General features: G+C 42.6%; 1 protein-coding gene across 1 annotated transcript in view; it reads right to left on the minus strand.

Moving 5' to 3' along the window:
* The window catches only part of LOC144769151 (transmembrane protease serine 9-like), a 1,211,004-nt gene that overhangs the window by 596,679 nt on the left and 591,249 nt on the right, over positions 1-23,076 (minus strand). The window contains exon 10 of the mRNA XM_078653156.1: positions 21,289-21,526. Coding sequence (XP_078509282.1) covers positions 21,289-21,526 — 238 coding nt within the window. The remainder of the gene's footprint in view (positions 1-21,288; positions 21,527-23,076) is intronic.

Here is a 23,076-nt window from a genome sequence, read left to right on the forward strand (position 1 = left end):
CCTACGCATGTTCCCCCCATGGAACAACCTTCTCTGACCAAGAATACTGATGTATTACAATAAAAATATTATATATCACCAGATAAAGCAAAATAAAACGAATGGTGAATTTGGTCTCGGTTTGTTGCACCTCTTTTCATTGAATGTATAAATGAGGTATTAAGTATTGTGAACTTTACAAATTCAATTGTTCTTAATGTTCACCTACTCATTTGACCAACCGGACAGTATGGATTAATGATTTGTATCTTATCGAAATTAGGTTGAGGACCACTGTATAGTACGTTTTAGTCTCTTCCTAGTCACTAGATCTAGTCACTAGATCTGTGTGGCTGTCGCTTGGGGTGGATGTTTGTGTGCTTGGCCCCGGGCGATCGGTCTCACTATCTAAGCCACAGCCTGCTGATGATCCAGAGAAGGTCTGGTATCTTCTGTAGCAGCCCCTTCCCCTGCTAGAGTAAGAGCCCTGTTATTCCCTCACATAATAACCTACACTGAGTAACTACACCCCAAGCGACAGCCACACAGATCAACAATCTTTTTTAGAAGAGGAACCTTGGTGGGTACAGAGAGGATGAGGAACGAGAACAACGGGATGGAATCAAGGCAGAGGCAGGGGAGGAGACAGATTCCTTTCCAACAGGAGACACACGGGGACATACAGACTCGACTGCAGCATTACAGATGGTAACGTACACACCTGCCAACCCCATAGTCAACTTATCTGACTATACACTCAAGCCTAACGAACAAAGATACTGGTTAAAGGCCTGTCCTTTGTCCCCACATCTATGCCCGATAATTTCAATCTTAAAGTAGAACTACACCAATTCTCACGCAAACTCAGACTGAAGCACTACTTCCTTAAAATACCTTGTAAACACAGTTTCTTAGGCCCCCTTCAACATTCAACCCTCCCACTCACTTGATGCCACCTAAGCTTTTGGCCTACGAACAAGAAGTGATGAAGGATGTGAATGCCATCCTTGCTGAACGACATTATGTTAAGTATAATGTCAGAAAAGATGAACGTGAAGCCTTGACATCTTTAAAAACCACAAGTGAGATCGTTATAAAGCCTGCTGGCAAGGGTGAGGCCATAGTGGTACAGAACACTGAGGACTACAAAAAAGAAATATTGTCACAGTTAGCCGTCAGAGATAACTATGAGAAACTCAACAAGGATCCAGCCAAGGGTACTGCAAAAAAGATAGCCAATGTGACTCAAAAGGCCCTTGACTCAGGCTATCTAAGTAAGCCAGAATTCGATTACCTTAACAACAAACACCCCAAGATGCCCACTATTTACACCCTGCCCAAGATCCACAAAAGCATGCAAGACCCCCCGGGTAGACCTATAATCTCCGGCTGTGGTTCCATCCTGGAACCTTCATGTAAATATATCGATGTGTTCCTAAAGCCGATAGCCGAGAGTACATCTACGTACCTTAGGGACACAATGCAAACCATCCAACTTGTGGACGAGTGCCTACATGAGATCAACACGAACTTACTAGCTACTATGGATATTTCTGCCCTTTACACAAATATCCCACAAGCCTCAGCCCTTAAATGCATGGAACTAGTGTTAAACCACAGGCCCACACCACATAATGTCCCCACTGACTTCATCATTGACCTTCTGAGCATAGCCATGACTAAGAATTTTTTCTACTTTCAAGGTAACCACTATGAACAAACCAAGGGCGTAGTGATGGGGCCAGCTTTGCCCCCAACCTGGCCATCATCTACGTGCACGAATATGAACAAGAATTCATCGTGAGCCCCAACAATCCATACCACAACTGCATCAAATTGTGGCGTCAGTATATCAACGACGTTTTAATTGTCTGGAAGGGGGACTCTGATCAACTAGGACTGTTCCACACGTGGCTCAATTCCTACTCAACCGACATACAGTTTACATTAGAATATGACAGAATGGCCATTAATTTTCTGGACATCACGATCAAGGCAGAGTCTGGTAAACTACACACAAACTTGTACAGAAAGAGTAGTGAGCGTAATACACTGCTAAGGTACACCAGCCATCACCCCCGTAACCTCAGGGACAACTTACCCATCGGCCAATTTTTGAGGTTACGGAGGAATTGTTCTAAAAAGGAGGATTATTTCACTGAATCTGCAGGTCTTCTCACAAGACTTCTGGAACGGGGCTACCCAATCAGATTACTCAAAAAAGCACGCAAAAGGGCCGGGCACAACCAAAGAGAGCATCTGTTGGTCCCTAAGACTAAAAATACCAGTGAAGGACGTTTGGTCTGCGTCACAACGTTCAAGACTAAAAGTAACGCAATCAAAAAAACTATCAATAAACACTGGCATCTGGTAATGGATGAATTGGGCAACATGCCCCCCCCCCCGCTCCATGCCTTCAGGAAGGGTAAAAATGTGAGGGACTATGTGGTTAAATCATTACTACCACTACCGTGAACTACGGGACAAACTACACTCTGGGGCAGTCCGCCAGTCAAGGGTCACCACAAGTGTGGCCTATGTAAGGCCTGCCATATGACCACTGACATGAATGCATTTACACACATTGGTCAGACATAAACACTTCAGGATCATAGTAATTGTAACTCTGCCGGAGTGATTTATGCCATCTGCTGCCCTTGTGACTTCATGTACGTAGGGCAGACAACACAGAAAATCAAGTGCCGCATCCTTCAGCACTGCAGCCGGATAAGATGCAAGGTGCAGGGCGCACCCCTAGTTGAACATTTCTCCACCTTCGAACATAGTGCTGAAAGTATTAAATGGTGGGCAATAGAGAGGGTCAGACCTAACCCCAGGGGTGGTAATTTCTCCAGTGTATTGAGTAAACTTGAGTGTAGGTGGATACACTCACTGGACACGATTGGACGGGCCTGAATGAATCTGAGGAAATCAGTAGGCAGGTCATTGCCCTAAGCAACGGTTGACCACTACCTTCACCCCCTTTAGACTCCTGGGCACTATATGACTACGAGACACTAGGGCCCTAGTGTACTCAGAGAATTACTGGGCACATCAGGCTCCTGCTGGGTCCGTCATATATCACATTGTTAATTTATGTGGTCACATCACTGTAACCATTGCCCTTCCTAGTTTTGGTATACATTGCCATTCCGTGTATTGGAGTAATCTCTCTGCGATGTGCCTTGTAATATACCCATTCACCTTTCTGTGTTTTGGAGTAATTCACATTACTGTATACATTGCCATTCTGTGTTTTGGAAGTAATCTTTCTGCAATGTGCTTTGTATAATACCTATTTGTAAATACCCTACTGTACATATAAATATTTTTACTTGTTCACCATGTGTCTATTATGAATCATTGCAATAATCATTCTTTGTAAATACTGATTACGTTCGCTATTTTTAACATGTATGTTGAATTGTTCTGTTCATAATGTTGTAAACTATTGTAGATGTCATCTCGTGACCGATTGCTCGCCCATCTTTCTTTCAATTTATCCCCACCGTGACCTTGCCCATTATGTCTCCGGTAGTCTTTTTTCAATCACTGTTCCAACACCGGCGCGCTCGTCCGCACGTACACACGCAGCAGCTGGCTTTATTAACGAGGCAGTTTGAGCTGCGCTCGTCTAAATGCTGGATCAGATATTGGACGCGCATGCAGTTTTGAACGTTTCAAGGTAACGGACTTCAGGGACAACTGGCTGGTCTCCCTTTTTTAACTCCTTATTGCCCAAATTGGAGTGATTAATGTTCCTCCCCCCTTTTTTACTTTCCAGTTGCCGATTCACTCGTATTTATTGAACTCATGCAGAACATGATGGACCCTCCCCGCAGCGTGAGACTATTGACTTAGAGGTACGAATTTTGTTTTCAGCCCAGTGGCTGTTGAATTTAGGTACATGGTTGGCCTTATTCTGTAATATTACTGATCTCCCCTTTCTGTCTGCATTCTTCCAGATACCATTGCAATCACCGGCTGGGATTACCGCTCAGCTCACACTAATTGTGTGCACGTCATTCACGCTTTATTGAGGTCCATTCTTTAGTGACCACACGAAGGGTAAGCCAAGGCCCTTAACTGGAGCCCCCACCTTTCTGTTTTAATATTATTATGCAACAAACCTGACCGCAACATTTTATTTCTTAGGTGACCAAGCCCCTCTGTTCAAGGTTGTTCTCCCCCACCCCGCCCCTGTCCTGATGAAGACCCACATGGCCGAGGCCTTCAACTACCCCTGAGCCCTAAGCCGGGTCAAAACGTCGACGCCTTTTGGATCCCATATTGTGCCTAAAAACTGTCTAATGTGTACTTGAACGAACCAGATGAACACTACCATATATTATAAATGTGGCTAGGCTAGCCAGGCAGGTGATTTACAACCTGCCTAGCTGTAACAAAATATGTAAAGTACCTTCCTTTTATTTTTCCTCATTACTTCCCCACTCACCAATTCACAATGAGCACTACTTACCTACGCACATTCCCCCCTTGGAACAACCTTCTCTGTCTAAGAATACTGATGTATTACAATTGAAATATTATATATCACCAGATAAAGCAAAATAAATTGAATGGTGAATTTGGTCTTGGTTTGTTCCTCCTCTTTTCATTGAGTATATGAATAAGGTATTAAGTATTGTGAACTTTACAAAATCAATTGTTCTTAATGTTCACCTACTCATTTGACCAACCAGACAGTATGGATTAATGATTTGAATCTTATCGAAATTAGGTTTAGGACAACTGTATTCTATATCAAATTGCACCCAGGTCCAGGACCATAGCTGGGTTAACGCCATTTTTTGAAATAGCTTGTCTAATCTTAACATAAATATAAATACATATAGTTTAACGTTAACAGTCTATGCAAATAAATACATGTTTATTTTAATTATAAAATATTTTAATAACTTTTCTTACATGTAAACATTAATATAACAATATATTTTGTTAAATATAATTAAAGTACCGTCAATTAATTCTATAGCTCACTATTAATACATATTAATGCATACTAAATAAGACTTTTTTTACTTAAGGTGGGATTTACTTTTTCATGTAATTTAATATATTTTAAGTGATTTATGTTTTTAATTCAAAATGTAGTTAATGGTCCTGTAGAATTTTTCTTCAGTTCTACATTTAAAATACACATATATATTTTAATTGCATTAATATTTACCATAATTATTTTCTAACAAACTTTTTTAAGTTGAATGAACATTTTAACTGCGCCCGTTCTTTACAATAGAGAGACTCATTCGGACGGAGATCTATTTATTGTTAGGTAAAGGGAAAGTAATCAATACTTTACCATCGGAAGAATTCCGCGGATGGGGCAGAGATCTCTGCCTGGTAAAGTATGATGAAAAGTTGCATATACTTTACTGTAGGGAGATGTTCACCTTGATGGCGGTGAGCTCTATATGGTAAAATATTGGGAAACATAATTTATACTTCACTAATAAGAGTCCTCTGCAGTTGAGGTGGAGATCTCTGCATGGTAAAGTATAAGTAAAAAGTTCCCTATACTTTACAATAGGGGAAATCCTACCTTGGTGGCAGAGAGTGCCATCTGGTAAAGTACAGGGAAAAGTATAAAGGTTTATTACAGTTTAAAACATTTTTTTTTTTATATTTTAATGTCAAATAGTAATAAAATATAAAGTTGTTATTTTTTTTAAATGTAGACTTAAAGAAAAAAATGCTATAGCACTAATAACTACACCTGACAACATATAATTATTGTAAATATATTCCATTATATTCAAAACAATTTCTCAATTATTAAATTAAATGTAATAAAAAAACACGTTTATTATGATTTACTAATTGTTAAACACAGTGTATAATTAAATGTAATGGCATTACATTTTAATGCCATTTATCTTTACATTAATTTTGAAATACATACAAGGCTGTGAAGCTTATTTATATGAAATAAAATATGTGTATCATCTTTATATATTTGCTTAACCTTAAATTCTTATTCTGATTTTTTTAAACTATTTTAAATATATTAATTTAAATTAACATTATTTTGTATGGGGCTAGGAGCTTGTCCTAATAATTTCTATGGCAAACTGTTGCAATACCATGTGTTGGCCTTGTGTGGTGCTACACATACTATTTTATTTTTTTAGCAATAACTTACACTTGTAAAATAGGCTCCACATTCAAGCAGTCTTTGTATTTGCTAATTAACCAACTGCACACATTTCAATTTATTTGAAGGTACATGAGCCCCTCCCTGCCCCTTTCTGCCAGAGAAACATTTTCTGTACTCTATTAACCGTTCAGAAATAATTATTTAACAAAAATTAGGGGAAATATCAAGCAGAAGCTAGCCTGTGACCATTTCCCTGGTCCCATTAGCGTTTCAGGTTCCAAGCATGACAACGTGTCTCACCCTTATTTCCTAGTTGCCAAGTATATCACAATAGAATGTGTGATACATTCTTTCAGTCTTGAGTTTTTAAATAAATACTCTGAAACATTTTTTCAAATTTAAATATTTAACCATAGTCAGCACCAGGCCCATTACCAATTTTGTGTGGAAAACAAGAGGAATGCAGTGTGTGGGGGCTGTTTCAAGGCCTACCTGGCAAGCTATCGATGTCACGTATTTATTTGCACTTTGCTGATGCTAAATTGTTAGGTTGAAAAGCATCTGCCACACTTGGAATTCTTGGTAACTTTTATGAGCATTGCAATTCTAGCTGAGGAGATAGGCAAGTGTGACTTGCACCGCCTTCTTGCTTGTGGGTTCCTGATTTTTTTTTTACCTTTGGTCACCTGCTCCTCCACTCACTGACGCATCACTGGGAATGACACACAGGGGTGACAGTGCCTCGGTGGAAAGATACAGCCAGGCTGCTTTGACAGGCTCCGCACCCACTTCGGTGCACTCTAGCCTCTATCAATATTCCTACCAGTCTTCTATTGTAACGTGGTGTCTTTTATGAAAAACAGCTCAGAAAGAAGACATCTCAAGTCTGGCCAATATGTCTTCAAAATTTGTGATGATCTACTGGGAAGATCTGTTTTTTTGCTTTTTGCCTCCAGTCTCAACCGCACATTTTCCAATTCATCACAGAGTTTGGCTTGGTGCAGGGAGACAACTGAGTCCAGCACACGGTGTGACGAGCTGACTGCGACTGGGATGACAATGTTCCCCTGTCCCTGATTGACATGGAGTCCCTAGCACTACAGGGCTTGAGCCGCAAACTCTGGGGGCTAACGTTGACTGTGCTTCACAGCTTGAGCCCAAAGCTCCTGGGGCTAACTGACCCAATGTCATCAGGGAGTAGAAATCAGTGCGAGAAGCTATAGCTTTGCTGAGCTGATGACCTCACAGGACTCAGGACGGTGAGATTGACAGCCAGGCAAATTTTCTTGCAAGTAGATATCAACTGACAGTATGTACACGTGCTGGCCTACTCAAAAGAGCATGCACTGTGGAGGTGAGTGCAGCAGCCACCAATCAGCAGAAGAGAGCATTTTTTTGCATTTTCATATAAGAAGCAGCACTAGCTAACTTAGAGAAGCCTCAGCCAAGACTAAAGAAAAAATAAAGGGGGCAGAACCCCCACATCAGCAGGCTACCCCTGCTGCCATGTGACATTTTGAGGGGTTGACATGATACTACTGTTGTGTGTGGAAGAGTACAGAAGAGACTGGCCTTATGTTTTGTAACTGATATATTTGGAGCTGGTTTCTCCACTGCCTGTGATAAATCAGAAGTCTACAGGGTCAGGGAGTGGCTCAAAGATGACTGTACCTATCGTAAGGCTGACAGTAATTGAAGAGTAGAGAGAGTGGTGCCAACCCTGCTTGTGGAACTATTTCTAGGACCTTGCTAGCAAAATCCCACATGGCAAGAACATCATAAAGATTGTCTCCGAAGAACTCACAGCATAAGCCTACTGGTGAACAGGGAGTAAAACCTACGGTTATAGGTTTCACTATTAAAAACCAGAACAGAGAAAGCATATATTATCACTTTTTAGAATTGTCCATTCATATCACTACTGGAAGTAATGACGCATACTCAATTCGCCAACTACTACATAATATATTTTTGGGGTACCGTACTCAATGTCTGGTTGTTACAGCCAGTCAAGTCAAGTCAAGTCAAGTCAATCAGCTTTATTTCGATAAGAAAAATGTCTTAAAAGCATTACATAAAACAACAATTAAAAAACATGACATTTACAGTCCATTGGCTAATCAATTAAAAAATATGTACTTTCCAATAAATTAGATAAAAAAGGTCTAAATACATGACCACAATTAAACAATTACTTTTAGCCGTTGTTACAGCAAACTGTTTTCATTGACGCTTACTCTGAAAACATGTTTACAAAATTCAAACTATTGCTGCTACTGTACCTTTAATTATACATTATTATCCATCGGGAGGTTATTCTTAAATAGTTATTGAATGGATGGAGTCAGAGGGCCAGAGGTGAAGCTGAGGACTCTATTCCATCCAGGTCAATAACTACCAGGACGCCCCCTCTCCTTTCAATACTACGTTTATTGTAAATCAGTCCCCTATTATTTGAGATGAAAGTGAAAAAAATGTTTGTTAGATTGTGTGTTTTTGCAGTACTATTTAAGTGGAATGTTACATGAAACATTCTGGATAGATATTTGTTTTTTTGTTGATAAAGCTCTGCTATTTTTGTCCTATTGAAATACAGTGTACTAAATGCCTGGTTAAAAGCATCATAAATTATATAACACATAATATTCACAACAAATTATAACACATTATAGTCACGATATCAATCCGTTATTGGTGGTGCCATACTAATTCCAAGGTGACTTCACCCTGTGAAGCAGTAGCTTGTCAGTTTATTCTACTAGTGTTCTACTGCAGTGTCAATCCAGAGTTCTAATGAGCAACTGGAGTGCTAACATTGTACATTCATGACAAAGGTAAGGCGCTAGGGGACTCAATGTTGTGGAATACAAGTTGCTAAATGTAAAACCCCTTTAATGGAGAAAGGAGAAGTTAATGAGCTATTACGAGTCACTGTTTTGTCTTACAAATTATTTTTGTCATATTTGTTGTCACCGTTGGAAACTATAACATTGATACAGGATGCCAGTGCATTTATGGTAACTGGCTCAATGGCAGCGCCCCATCCATAAGGGCGAAGGGGCCATGCGCCGCATTGTGCCGTTTGGACATAAAGAGTGCCCATCAGGCTGAGCAAAGGTCAGGCTCACAGACACTCTTTATTTTCAGGGCAAGCAGCCAGGAACTAGACATGCGCTAAATGTGCTGGCTCCTGGCTTCCTGAGCTGAACTTTACTTAGCTGAGGATGTCACAGGTCTTGTGGGTGTGACCTACTCAGCTCAGCAAAGGTCCTCGAGGTCCTCTTCTTCATGACGAGGTGGAGGGTCAGTGGTATCCTGGTACCTGGGTGCTTCAGTTTGAAGCCCTGGAGGGCCCAGTGCAGAGGGTCTATCACTGACACCTCGTCACAGAGTGGATAGGGTCAGCAATCTCTCTGACCCCATTCTACTCTGTCACAAGTTAGGGACTGCTGCCCCCCCGGGGGAGGCAGCAGTCCCAACTCTCTTGGCACCTCCAAGGCTTCCCTCCCTGAGAGCTGCAGCAGGTAAGTGTTGTATTTTAATTGACTCTTTGGTGCGTGCATGTATGTATGAATGTATGTGTATTTGTGAGTGAGTGTTGTGAAAGGGTGTGCGGGCACGTGTCGGCATGTGAATGCATGGGTGTAAGTGAGTGAGTGAGTGTGTGTGTGTGAGCACCCCGCCCCCTCTAAGCTGTACTTACCTTCCGCCACTGTCTATTAGACACAGGAAGTCTTCTGGACCTCAAAGCCAACATCATGCAAAGAAAGATCTGAATTTCCTTCCACTAAAAGCCATATACTGTCCGCCCTCACATCATCCTGAATTCTGGGCAGAGTCAACATCACACAAAACACCCCCACTCCATTCATATAAGCTCATGTCTCATCTCAAGCACACCGACACATCGCAGCAGTTCTCTAACATTCTACAAATGTATTATACCAGCCAAATGAGAGATAATGCAAAAATACTTAAATATTTTTTGTTCACATGCTACATCGACTCAACCCATTATACGGATAACACCTCATAGCACCCGATTACCTCCTATATAGAGTTCCTATGTAACGGTTGGCCACCTGTTTCTGTGACGAGAAGTATACAGCCCACACTTTGCTGTGCTGTACACCTACAAGACCTACATAGGATTTTCTCTTAGTCTTCCATGCAATGTTCCATAAACTGATGTGGCATTCCCTCCATAATCCTAAAAGATTGCTGCCGACAACTTAAGAAGTCTTCATGCCTAATATACACGAGTTGCGATTCCATTGACTGCTCCTCCGATAAGGCAGAGGAGTGCCGCCCCATTGCTTTGCAGGAGTGAAATAAAGGAAAGATAAAATGATAATAACTTGATGTTATTATCATTCTATTTTTTCCTGCTGCTGCAGCTTTGCAGGATGGAGCGGGCTTGCTCTGCTAACAGAGCAGGGGAGGAGTGGTGAGCACTCTGTCAGTGCGCATGACTGTTTGGCTGGCCGTCTCAGGATGGCCAAACAGTCATGCACACTTTGCATGCTCTCCACCCAGGTTGTATTGCAGCCTGGGTGGAGATCATGCCCAGTCTTCCATTGCCTGTCTGAGCTTCGAACCATGGCGCTCAGACCAATCACAATGCTGCGTTGCAGCATTGTGATTGCCTTAGGGGAGCCTGGATGTGCTTCCTAATTTGGCCGGATCAAGGAAGACAGAGGAGAGATGCGGCGAGGAGGAAATTTTTTTGTCTTCTTTTTAGGTCGAGCTGGAGTGCATCCGATAGGATGCTCCAGTTCGACAACTTTAGTCAGCCGTCTCGGGGGAATTAGGGACAAGAGGGTGTTACAAGCATTTCCTTTTGGATTTGGGTGCGCGAACGCGCACGTCCAGCCCCGCGCCGCGCCGTGCACATCCCCGGCTCTGATTTCTTGGAGTTGGCACACATGCGCGCGCATCTACACACACAGACAGACAGACACTCGCTCGCTCACACACACACCCTCCCCCCCACGGTCATCGGTCTCTTTTAAACACACACACGCATACACACACACACATACACACAGACTCCAAGACACATACACACACGCACGCTCACACACATACAGAGCCCCCCCGCCGCACGCGCACACACACACCTCTGCCCTCGCAGCTCAGCAAAGCCCCTACTCACCGGTTCGTCTCCAGCTCTCCAGGCGAGGGCTCGTTGCAGGCGGCGGTCTCTTCCTTCGGTGCGGGGCTCTCTCACCTCACGGGAGCCCCGCTAGCGCCAGCCGCCCTTGTCCTCCTGCCCACACGTCCCAGTGCTGGGTAGGCTCCTGCATGGGCTTCCGGTGTGTCTTGATGTCCCGCCCCCGGCCTGCCTGACTTCCGCCCGGGATTGTGCACGCCACACAGTGTTGTGCCCCAGTTCCGACTCCCGCCTAACAGGAACCACGGAGTAATCAATAAGGCTGAAGTACTTTTGTTTCCTTGTTACTCTGTCATTAGTGAACCCCACAAGCCTCGGTTCGTTTGATATAGCTTTTAGGTGTGGTCATTTTGAGAGTGCGAATACCAACTGTGAATGATTCAGGGGGGCTGATTTCCTTGCTTATTTATACCTGCTTTTTAAATTTGAAATGTTTGTCCACAAAATGTTTGTTACCGATTGTCCCCCCTGCCTCCATTATTGTTGAGCTCTTTATGAGATTTTTCTTCAGCTCACTTGGTGAGTTTCCCATTACATCCTTGTTTGTTGTTTATTTTGTAATTGGGTGTCTTGGATCTTGTAGAGGCCATACTTTCTGCCTTTGGATTCTGTCCCAATAAGTGCATATTTACGCCCACTGGTTGTTTCCAACGGGAGGCTTGGAGGCTATGAAGCTTAGCTTAAATGTCTTCCCCTTTTCAAAGTGTACCAGCTACGTAATGCAGTAGATACATTGTTAAATCATGCATGTAATCACCCAGACGGTTACACTTACCTCGCCCTTCTGACTCTGTTTCTGAGGCTTCCGTTGCTACCACCCTTCTCTGACAGTCCTGCAGGTAATACTTAAATTCTGCTGTTCCAATACTACTCAAATTTTTTGCCTTCCATCGGCCTGCCTCCGGGTGCACTCGCTATTTAATAGGGTTAATTACTGCCTTTACATGTGCCTTGTCAGCACACGTCCGTTAGAGGATACCCTCCCCAAAGCCACGTGTAAGCTCTGCCACGCACCAAACTCAACCTAGCTTTCCGAGTTCTATTGTCAAAGTAACTGTTCTCAGCCTCAGGGGTACAAAAGAGGTCGCTGCTTTAGCAGATCTGCTGCTGCTTGCAGGCTTTACCTTAAATTTAGCACCTTGTAGTGTTAGAAAATAATTAAATATACAAGGGGTTGAGGCAATAAACTACCGCATCTGTATCACAGTGGAGTCAATGAAATACTTAGTAGTTTTGCTTTTGGTGGGCGGTCTGTATATCTGCAAACTTGCCCGTTAACCTTCCATGTGTCCTCTCCCCCCCCCCCCGCGCTCTGTTTTGCCGCTGCGGACGAATGCCAGTCATGGACTAGTTTGGGGTAGTATTGACCGGTTTCTCAATTTTCTTGTGTGTCCGAAGGTTCTGACGGTACACATCTTGGTGGCGAACTCTGCAGTGGGTTGGGCACGACTGTGTCGGCGGGTTGCATTGTCAGGGGGTGGGTCACTGCCCACGCCTTCCATCAAGTAAACCGTTTGATCAAATGTATTCGGTTAATTTTAGTGGCTAGGATGTCTGTTTTTTTTTTGGTTTTTTGCCTAGAATAACCCCTTTAGGTTTTTGGTTTTATGATACATTTTTGGCTGCCCTATTTAGGTTTTCTAATCTTTATTTTTCATAAACCAGGAAAGGGTTAATTGTATGTTTCTCCTCCCATTTTGCTGTAGGTAGTGTTTGTACCTCAGTGAAAGTACACATTTTACAGACATTTCCTTTCCATCTGTCAGCCTTAAGCAACTGGGGATTTACTTGACTACCTGGTTCTTGAGTATATCAGCAGCCCTTGTTAAACTTGCAGGTCTCTGAGGCAGTGGATAAATCTTAAACGGTCTGTCCTACTTTTCGTTGGGTCACATCTCTGGAGGTATAATGCATACTCTATGTAATCAGATTTTTGGGAAGCTGAACAATGCTATCCATTGGTAGGAAGGAATTGTTTTTCTTGCGTTTTTAGCATGTATGTAAACTTTTTTTTAGCCATTTGCTGTTGTATTTTGCCATGGGCATAAATGTCCTCTGGAGTTGAAGTAATATTATGGATAGGTCTTAGTAGTCGAGCACCATTGGACACCTTTTAATTTCTCGGAGATCAGGGGTACTGCACTTCTTTGCTGACATTCTGGTAAGCAGTCTGTTCATTGTTCTGTGCACAAGACTGTGCAGAGATTTATCAATATATAATATTTTTGCTTCGGTTCCTGTAGCTGGGATCTTGCTAATATGTTGCTGATGGCATGCATGGGAGTATGTTTAGGAATTAGCCATCAGCGGGCACGGGTCCTAGTAGCTTCCAAATAATGGCACTTATAGAGTGCATTATCTCATTATCTATATCCTTAATGTTTTTTTAGGTCGAGCTGGAGTGCATCCGATAGGATGCTCCAGTTCGACAACTTTAGTCAGCCGTCTCGGGGGAATTAGGGACAAGAGGGTGTTATGACATGCACGTGTTGTAATTTAGGACTATGCGCCAGATGTAGGTAAATATCATTTATGATTCTTATAAAATACCTAATTTTACTGATTCTCTATTTTACAATCAGTAAATGTTATGTAGCAAAAAATTCGGTAAGTATTACCGAATCGGTACGATTCGGGGATTCGGTAATTTCCATTCATTCCTATGGGCCTGGGGGCCCATAGGAATGAATGTGAAATACCGAATTGGTAAATACCGATTCGGGAAAATAGGGAAAGATTCAAAGGTGGCAGAGTGTCACAATGACACCCTGTTGCACCCCTGAATAGTGCTTGTGTGCACATGCGGCACACATACATGCCCTGAGGGCATGTATGTCTGCCACATGGCACTGTTGAAAATGCACAGATCTGCATTTTCAAAGGTATTCGGTATTTACCACCAACTGATAGTTGGTGGTAAATAACGAATCCTTACATCACATAAGCACTCTTAAAAGTGCTTCCTCCATGTGATTTACCGATTCGGTAAATACCGAATCGGTATTTACAGAATCATCCCCTACATCAGAAATGGCTCAATACTGGTCGGTAAGTCTGAAATTTACCGAATTTCGGGTTTACCGACCGGTAATGGGCCACCTACATCGGGCCCTATATCATGAACACACATCAATAGGGTATTTTGTTTTTTTGTTTTCAGTTCTTTTGTGAATTGGTATTGCAGCGCTTTACTTCATCAAGAAAGGACAGCTAGCGGCACAGGTTTCCTTTGCAACTTTCACAAGGGACATCTGTTGGATTGGTGCCATTGCAGGCTCTTTAAACAGACGACAAAACACCGGCTAGCAGTTAAAATGTTATTGACTTTCAGAGAGAAGTAAACATCAGGCAGCAATTACACTAGCCTATGCCCTTTTCACGGACATATGCAGAGTAAATTAAATTCCATTCCATTAATATTCATTGATTAGTTTGAAAGATAAATAGACCATGCTGATGCCCAGTGGCACACTTCCCTCTTGAACTGAAACAAAATGAAAGCATGAGTGCTGGTTAGGGACAGACTCTCGTCGTTCTCTCCTACCGTCTGAAGTGAGTAACTGTCCTGGTCTCCCTGCACCTATGCCAAGACATTGAATGAGAAGCTTGCACGAGTTTGAGTGCAGTGTGAGTAGGGATACTGTGTGAGTGCAGGTTGAGTAATGTGCTTTCAAGAGTGCAGAGTGAGTGAGGACGCTGTGTGAGTGCAGGGTGTGCGTTGTGCCTGTGTGAGTGCAGGGTAAGCGGTGTGCCTGTATGACTGCTGAGTGAGCAATGAGAGTCCAGTGGGTGTGTGTGTACACTGTATGAGTACAGGATGAAGGGTTTGCATGTGTGAGTGCTGGGTGAACAGTATGTGTGTGAGTGTGTGTGAGCAAAACAATATGCGTCTGTAACTAAAGTGAGGGGTGACTTGTCTGAGTGTAGGGTGAGTAATGTCTGTCTGAGAGCTGGTAGAACGGCAAAACTGAGTCTATGTGCTTCTTTAAAAAAATGGTCATACGCTTTATTGAAAGATATACTGAAAATACTTCTTTTACACCCCCTTATTTCTCAAATGCTCGTGAGGGGAGAACCTGTTTAAGAAAACCTTGGGCTATCACATGTCACTGAAACCATTAGACATAAAGACCAAGGGGGGTGGTTATTGAAATATTAAAGCATAAGGAAAAAGTAAAGCAACTACTTCTAGATTATAAGGCGCAGAAAGATTGACATATTTAAGACCGTGAAAATCATCCACCACGTTCACTAGGGGGTGAGAATGAAAATGACCAGTAAGAGATGAGGAAGCGTAGATTTGACAACACATAGAAAGAAGTACATTTCCCACTGAATGATACAGAATTATATTCTACAAAATTCGTAGAACAGAAAGGTTTGTTACCTGTTAGAAACGTAAAGTCTTATGTCTTGGAGAAACTGATACCTATGTTACCACAGGTTTTACCACAGGTTTTACTACAAAGTAGGAAAGCAAAATCAGCAACTTTATAGAGCAGTCGTACTAGAATTTAGAAAGTATTTAAGTCGTTTCTACACAACCCACAATCCAGCTATGCTTCTGTGGAACCAGACTCCCTTACAGTCACAACTGCAAGAAAGTGTCTGTAAGAGGTAGGCCTGAAATTGAAGAGAGCTGTAGCTATAGCCAATTCCAGAGCCCTTTTGAACGTTTGAGTGTACGAACAGTGGGAAAACTGGATAAACTGTTACAGTTGCCGGATCAGTATCAGACCAAAGGCCTTAATAGAGCAAGCATTTGCAATGCAATAGGTCTCGAAAGTTAAGTGAGTTTAAGCTATTGGCATTGTAAAGAACAATGCCTTTTATTTAGGTTTTTAAAAAGAAAACAAAAATAAAAGGCATTGTTATTTGCAATGTCATTAGCATAAACTCTCGTAACTGCGAGACCTATTGCATTGCAAATCTTGTTTTACAAGTTCCCCGCATCACCACCCCCAATTCGTACTGGAAGCCACTGTGCAATTCCACAGATTTACGCATTATTACTTATAGAAGTGATTTTCGCTTCTAGATCTGCATGTGTGTGTTTCAGACACACAAAATTTCATTACAAATGGCCTAGTTTCCTTTTCGATAATTACAGTACAGAATAAAATACGACACAAAGGGGCTTAGAATGAATTGCATGCAGTAATTATTACCTATTAAAAATGTTGACAGCAAGATGGGACATAACGTGCAAATGTTGGTGCTCACTGCTCTATATTCTGCACAAAACAGTATTTTCTGGGCCTTTTTACATTGGTAAAGATAGGCAAGTCTGGGGGACGTGGATCTTAGTGGACCCATTCATGCACAAAAGTCATAATTCCACTAACTGGAGGTACTCAATTACGCACATATCGAAATTATATGTGTCCCTTTTAACATCGGCCTAACACGGGCATTTTGTCTTTTACTTCACATTGCATTTCCAGTATCATTTAAATGAGCATTTTACCAATCAATGCGTAATTAATAAATATGCCAACTCCTCAGTACAATCCTGGATCCCTCCCCGCCACATACCCGTACTAGGCAATTAAAACCTATACAAGGAACTAAAGGGAAAGAACAGTCAAGAAAGAGAAAAGCATGTTGGGCGCCCAAATCAAGTTCACAGATCTCAACGCAGGCCAAGAATAAGAATCTTGCATGTGAGCAGGGAAGTCCCGTGGTGTCATCTATCATCTCTGATGGCTCGAGGGGGGCACAAATAGTTCGATTACATCTGTGGCTGTCCAGGGCCCTAATTGTTCTCAAGGGGCACCGGATTTAGTGAATCAGCTCGAAGAAAGTCTTCGAGTATTGATTAACCCTGTAATGGCAAAACTAGACGCAATCTCCCATAGGCTAAGTATATTAGAGAAACACTTATTTAAAGATCCACCCGTTAGTCAGTGAACTAGTCAGACTATTAAGCCAAAGGAAAATGATCCAAGACTTCCAACTAGTTCAGAGGGCAGTGGGTTGGCAAGCCTCCCCGTAATTCCAATGCAGATGCAACAGAAACAACAAACACAGCCCGAACTTAGGGGCAGGGTAGGACCACAGGGCCCAATAGGCAAATTTAAGGGCTGTTAGAATGAGCTGTCATCGAGAGCCTCCCTACATCTTCCACCTGAGGCCACGCCATATACCATTATCCTTGCAAATGCACTGAAACTTTCACCCTATGAAGAGGAGCATTGGTCTTCCCTTAAGAATAAGTCACTTCACTATCTGAATCACAAAACTGGGCTAGGTAACCATCTTTTTCAGCATTTTATGATGGTTAGAAGGGTTCCCTGGGTGGGGTGATCCCAGAAAGGTTTAGGTGACTGCAGTGTGCTTAGTTTTAGGTCACCAATCCTGGTTAGGGATATATTGGACTGGGCAGCGTACTCTTGGCCAAATCAGGAGGATATTAATATCCTCCGGTTGGGTTTCTTCTACTCTCCCGACACATACAATAATCCTATAAGCTACAGGCAAATGAGTAATAAGCCAAGTGATATTAATAGGGCAATTGCGGTTTCTAATAGTTTCGATGCACTGAGCAGACTGGATGAAAATGATTAACTGCCCATTCTAACAGACCCCAAAATTCCGGGATTAGCCACTCTACAAGGGCATGGCGATGTTGACACAATAAGTGATGAAGCTATTGTCTTACCAATCCAGGGTCATTCGGAGTGTAATAGTGACGCCATTGAAAATAAGATGGACAAAACAGAGACAAGCAGTCTCCATCTTATGCGGAGTCTAGATGTTGTTACCCCAGTATTAGGTCTTATGACTGTCAATTATGTTTCCGGAGATAGCCAGCCCCAGATAAGTGATCACGCTAGTAATGTGCAAATAGCACAATCTTTAGTATCCTGGAACATTGCAGGCCTTAAGAACAAATTAGTACCTCAAGATTGGCTATCGTTTATAGACAACCATCATGTCCTTTTATTCCAGGAGGCCTGGCAAATGGAAGCGCAGTATAGACTGGGTTTTCTGAACTTCTATAACGCAGCAACCTCTGAGGGGAAGACTAATGGGGGGTCTGACCATTTGGGTCAGACAGGATGATAGTTATAAAGTTACCCAGCTGGACTCTAGGAGCAGCGACATTCTATTTATTAAAATCCAAAGCCCCAAATGTAGAGATCTGTATATCTTTAATACATATGCTAGGGGCAAGCCCGGGGGCAAATCCTCAGAGACAGTCTCCCTGTTAGATTCCCATCTTAATCATTACAAAGGCAAGGGGAATATGCTTGTAGCTGGAGATTTTAACTGCTGCTTTGAACCACTAGATAACAATGATATTGAACTTAAATTGGAGGAAGATCTTGCCTGGGATATTCCGTAACTGACCATACCTCCTATCAAGAAGTGGTCTCAAGCTGCATTACAGCTTAAAGCTTTATGTTTGGAACAGGGGCTTAGGGCGGCAAATGGTAGAACAAAGTCAGATAAGGAGGGTGATCATACGTTTGATAACGTGATACATAGTAGCCGTATAGATTACATTCTTTTTAACAAAGAGTATGGTCCTCTATTGAGGATATGGCTGTATTAAAACGGGTAGAAAGCGACCATAATCCACTTATATTACCTGTAGAGTTGTTTGGGAAAAAGCTGTCTGAATCTAGACCTAGCACAATTGATATTTATTATTATGATAACAGGAGGGTAAAATGGACAGAATGTCTTCTTAAGGAGGACCATATAGTTGTAATGAGTGAACTTGTGGCAAAGGCAACATTAGAGCTTCAGAGTTGTATTACAGACCAGGATATGGCGTTAAAAGTTGTTCCAATACATACAACATGTTTTAATAGGCTTAGGGATTTTTTTATTATAGCAGTCTGTAAATCCAATCGCAGGCCTAAAATCCGGGCGGAAACATGGTATGGTAAAAGCTGTAGGGTCGCATACAAATCTTTAGCCCTAGCGATTAGATCAAAAGCCAGGGATCGGATTCAAGCTGCAAGGGAGAGGTATAAGAAAGCCCAATACGAAGCAAAGCGATCATGGAATGAATAGTACTGGTCGGAGCTATACAATGTGAGCAGAGTCAGGAACATGGGTGTTTTCTGGGATTTGGTGAAATGGGGGAAGGGGTGCCCTAGGGACCACCCACAAAACTATGTTCCTCCTGATTTGTGGGTCTCGCATTTTAAGACGCAGTTTGCCTGTCCATCCTTTGATAAGGGGTTAAGCCTCGACATACCCAACATTCCTCTTGACATCACACCATTACACTTCAGAGTAAACGAGGTAGATAGAATACTTAGCTCTGTCCCAAAGGGTGGAGCTCCCGGGTTGGACAGTGTCCCTGCCGATTTGTTCATACATAAGAAAGGAGTGTGGGCACCATACACCCAGTCCCTGGCTAATGCCATCGCAAAAGGCTCTCCCATACCCGACACCTAGATAATCCCCATCTTTAGGAAGGGGGATCAATCTGACCCAGCTAACTATAGGCCGATTAGGCTCATTTGATTGCATCCAGAAGGTGATTGCCAGCCTTGTTTTGTCCAGGATCCAGACCTGGATTGAGGAGGAGGATATTCTTTCCCTCTCCAGGCCGGGTTTCGCACACACAGGAGTACCATAGATTAGGCCTTTAGATTCGTTTTGATTTACTGCCGGGTGGTAATCCTTAGAGGTGGCACTCTTTATGTGGCGTTTGTCGATCTTAAGTCGGCTTTCGACTTGGTACCGCGTTCTAAGATGTGGAGTGTCTTCCTGGAACAAGGTATGCCACTTGATGTACTTGCCTTTTTGATTAAACTCCACAGTGACAATTTTGCTCAGGTCTGGTGGGGAGAGCAAGGCAAAGCTACAGACAGGTTCCCGATCCCTAGAGGGGTAAGGCAAGGGTGCGTTCCGGCTCTGACACTGTTTAAGTTGTACATTAACAGGGTTATCGATTATTTCAAGAATGATCCTACGGATGCCCCCAAGTTGAATGGAATACCGATACCCCTGCTAATGTTTGCAGATGACACTCTCTCAATATCCAAAACGCAACATGGTCTACAGAAGGCCATTGGGCACCCAAAAAGTGTTCTGCAAAGATTATGGCCTTACCATCAATGTGATCAAGACCAAATTTATGGTCATGCACATGCAAAAGCTTGTGAGAGGGAGGGCTATTATGAACAGAGAATTTCTTGAACAGACCCAACCCTTTGCCTACCTTGGTATTACATTGGGTTCAAGGCTAGAATGGAAACCTCATATCAACCAGTTGGTTACCAAACATGCCCAGTTAGCAGGAGCACTAATTAGGGAATTGCGCCTCTCGGCTACAAAACCTATTGCCACCGCAATTAAAATGTATAACACCAAAATAAGTGCATCTATATTGAATGGGGCTGAACTTTAGGGGTTCGGTAACATTGCACAACTGGCGAACTCCCAAAATAAGTTTGTGAGGGGTTTAGTTGGTCTTCCGCCATCTACGCCACTCCTGCCCCTTTACTATGATCTGGGCTGTCAACGACTTGAGGATGTGGCGCGCTTTAGACCAGTGGCATATTGGAGGAGACTCTGGGTTACGCCGGAACTCTCCCAGTATGCCCAGGCCCTCTTTGAAGTCTGAGACGCGGATACAGCCAATAAAATTCCATGGTTGAGAGAGGCTAAAGCTGTTTACACCGTAATGGGCCTGGGTCCATTGTGGGAGAACCCTACTGTCAATCCCATTCCTATTTGAATTGAATTGAATATGCCTTTGTATGTTCCAAGTAACCTCAAGGAACTGAACTGTTTCCAGAAGTCATCAAGCAACCTACATTAATTCCATCACAATTAATGTAAGGAGAAGAGAAGATAAGGTCTCAGCGAAGAAAAATGAAAATTATGGCTAAACTTTTAAAACATAGTGAAACCTGCCTGGTACACCTAGTTTTCTAGGCTCGGATTTTTACTGTGACTTAGGAAAACATTACATACATACATTCCTCTCAGGACTTAAAGTAAACTTTTTTTCTGCATAGCAGCAATCGCAATGTCCACATATACAACTTACCTAATAGGTCAATCGCTGCCGTACAGTTGTCACTGTCTATTTCATTAGAAACCTCGACTGTCTGGTTGACAAAAAAAGCCCCGGATATCTTCGCCTGGATCCAGTTGGCAAGGGCCGCCACCTCAGTGAACACGGGAGGACTGACCGGGTTTGTACATGCGTCAGACATGAAGCTATTGACACCCGCCAGGAACCAGGTTCCGTTTTCGTTGCACACCAAAGGGCCCCCGACATCAGTCTGTAAACATAAATATGGATGCTGCTTAACTTCAAGAGATAGTTCAACAAACGCAGGCTAAATATGAGCTGGATTAAAACTGAGACAAGAAAAAAAAAGAACTGAGACAAGAAATCTCTGGTCAGGCAGATTTGGGATCAATAGTATTATCTCTATGTATGTGTAGTAGCAGTTCAGTTATGAATGAAAAATGTACCTTTGATTACAATCTTTCTGATGAATGCTCTACCTGCATATTCCTCACCATATGAATTCCTCCAGGCACTAGACTGGACCTCATAACACTTCTATTAGCTCCTGGCTAGTCAGGGCTTCAGGTCCTCCTTCAGACATTACATCAGAGAGGCATATAAGGTGCCACTTTATGATCTGACGTCATTTAACAACCATTTTCCAAACATTCTGGGACAGAGATGAGAGTAACAAAACGGATAGAATGATGGCAGAGTACAGAATGGAAATAACATGGGACCTTATTTCCAAAATCTGCAAGACCACTGCTCTTAATCGTGAGAGGGGTAGGCCAGTGAGGAATCTGCAGGTAATTATATATATTTAAAAGATTATTACAGAAGGCAAGTAACATTTTATTCAGGTGTATACTTCTACTTATTGATTCCTCACCTTGTTTATCAGTACCAAGCCGTAGTTCTAAAAAAGTGTGTTTGCGGAAGCAATCACATCAAAAAGTATTCCAGTAAAGACCTGGCAAAACGACCATCTCTGCAGACTACAGAGACAATACAGAAGAGCCAGTCCTATCATTCCGACAAACATGATGATCAAGTAGATATTCTCAGCGCACTAGCAATCCATGTGGTAATTGATACCAAACTTCTTTGCCCTGAATAACTTGATTACCAGGGTCTGGTCAGATTCAACTGCTGTGTACCATACGTGCTCCTGCACATCTACCATCTACGCTATCGCCAGGAAGGATACCTGAAAAGTTGGACACTCTTCTTGATTGGATTTCCTCACTGTCTCCCTCACAGACAGGTACATCTGTGATGTCACAAGACACTACAGTCCCCTGTATAGTACCTGTATGTCTCACATTGTCTAATCCAATGAATGCAGGTGACCTTCCTACCGTTTTTAATCTTATCTTTGATCATTCTGAGGCATCTGCGGGGTTCGCCCTAGAGCAAGGACAACTACTTGAATCTGACCCACCAGATGGTGCAATTAACAGAGAGGGCGCCTCCGGTTCTCTCTCCTCCAACCCACAATCTATTAATAGTGGCCTGTTGTCTCATTTAACAGCCACAGCAAGGCCCCAAACGTGTTGTGTGTTTCTTGTATGGCCCATTGTCGTTTTCCTGGTTAACCTAATTGTGCATGTCGTTGGCCACTTTTAATTTGTACACTTTATTAAATATCACGCTTGCTTTTGTACCACATTGTATTTTCACACAGGACCAGCAAATGTTTAAACATTTTTTTCTTTTCCTGGGATTTAGTATGAACAGCCCAGGGAAGGTCAAACAACATTGCCCCGTGTTATTCTCTCTTGCCAGACACTAGCACCTAGACATAAAAGAATGCAG

Source organism: Lissotriton helveticus, chromosome 7 (assembly GCF_964261635.1).
Source record: "Lissotriton helveticus chromosome 7, aLisHel1.1, whole genome shotgun sequence".
In the NCBI taxonomy this organism is placed as follows: domain Eukaryota; kingdom Metazoa; phylum Chordata; class Amphibia; order Caudata; family Salamandridae; genus Lissotriton; species Lissotriton helveticus.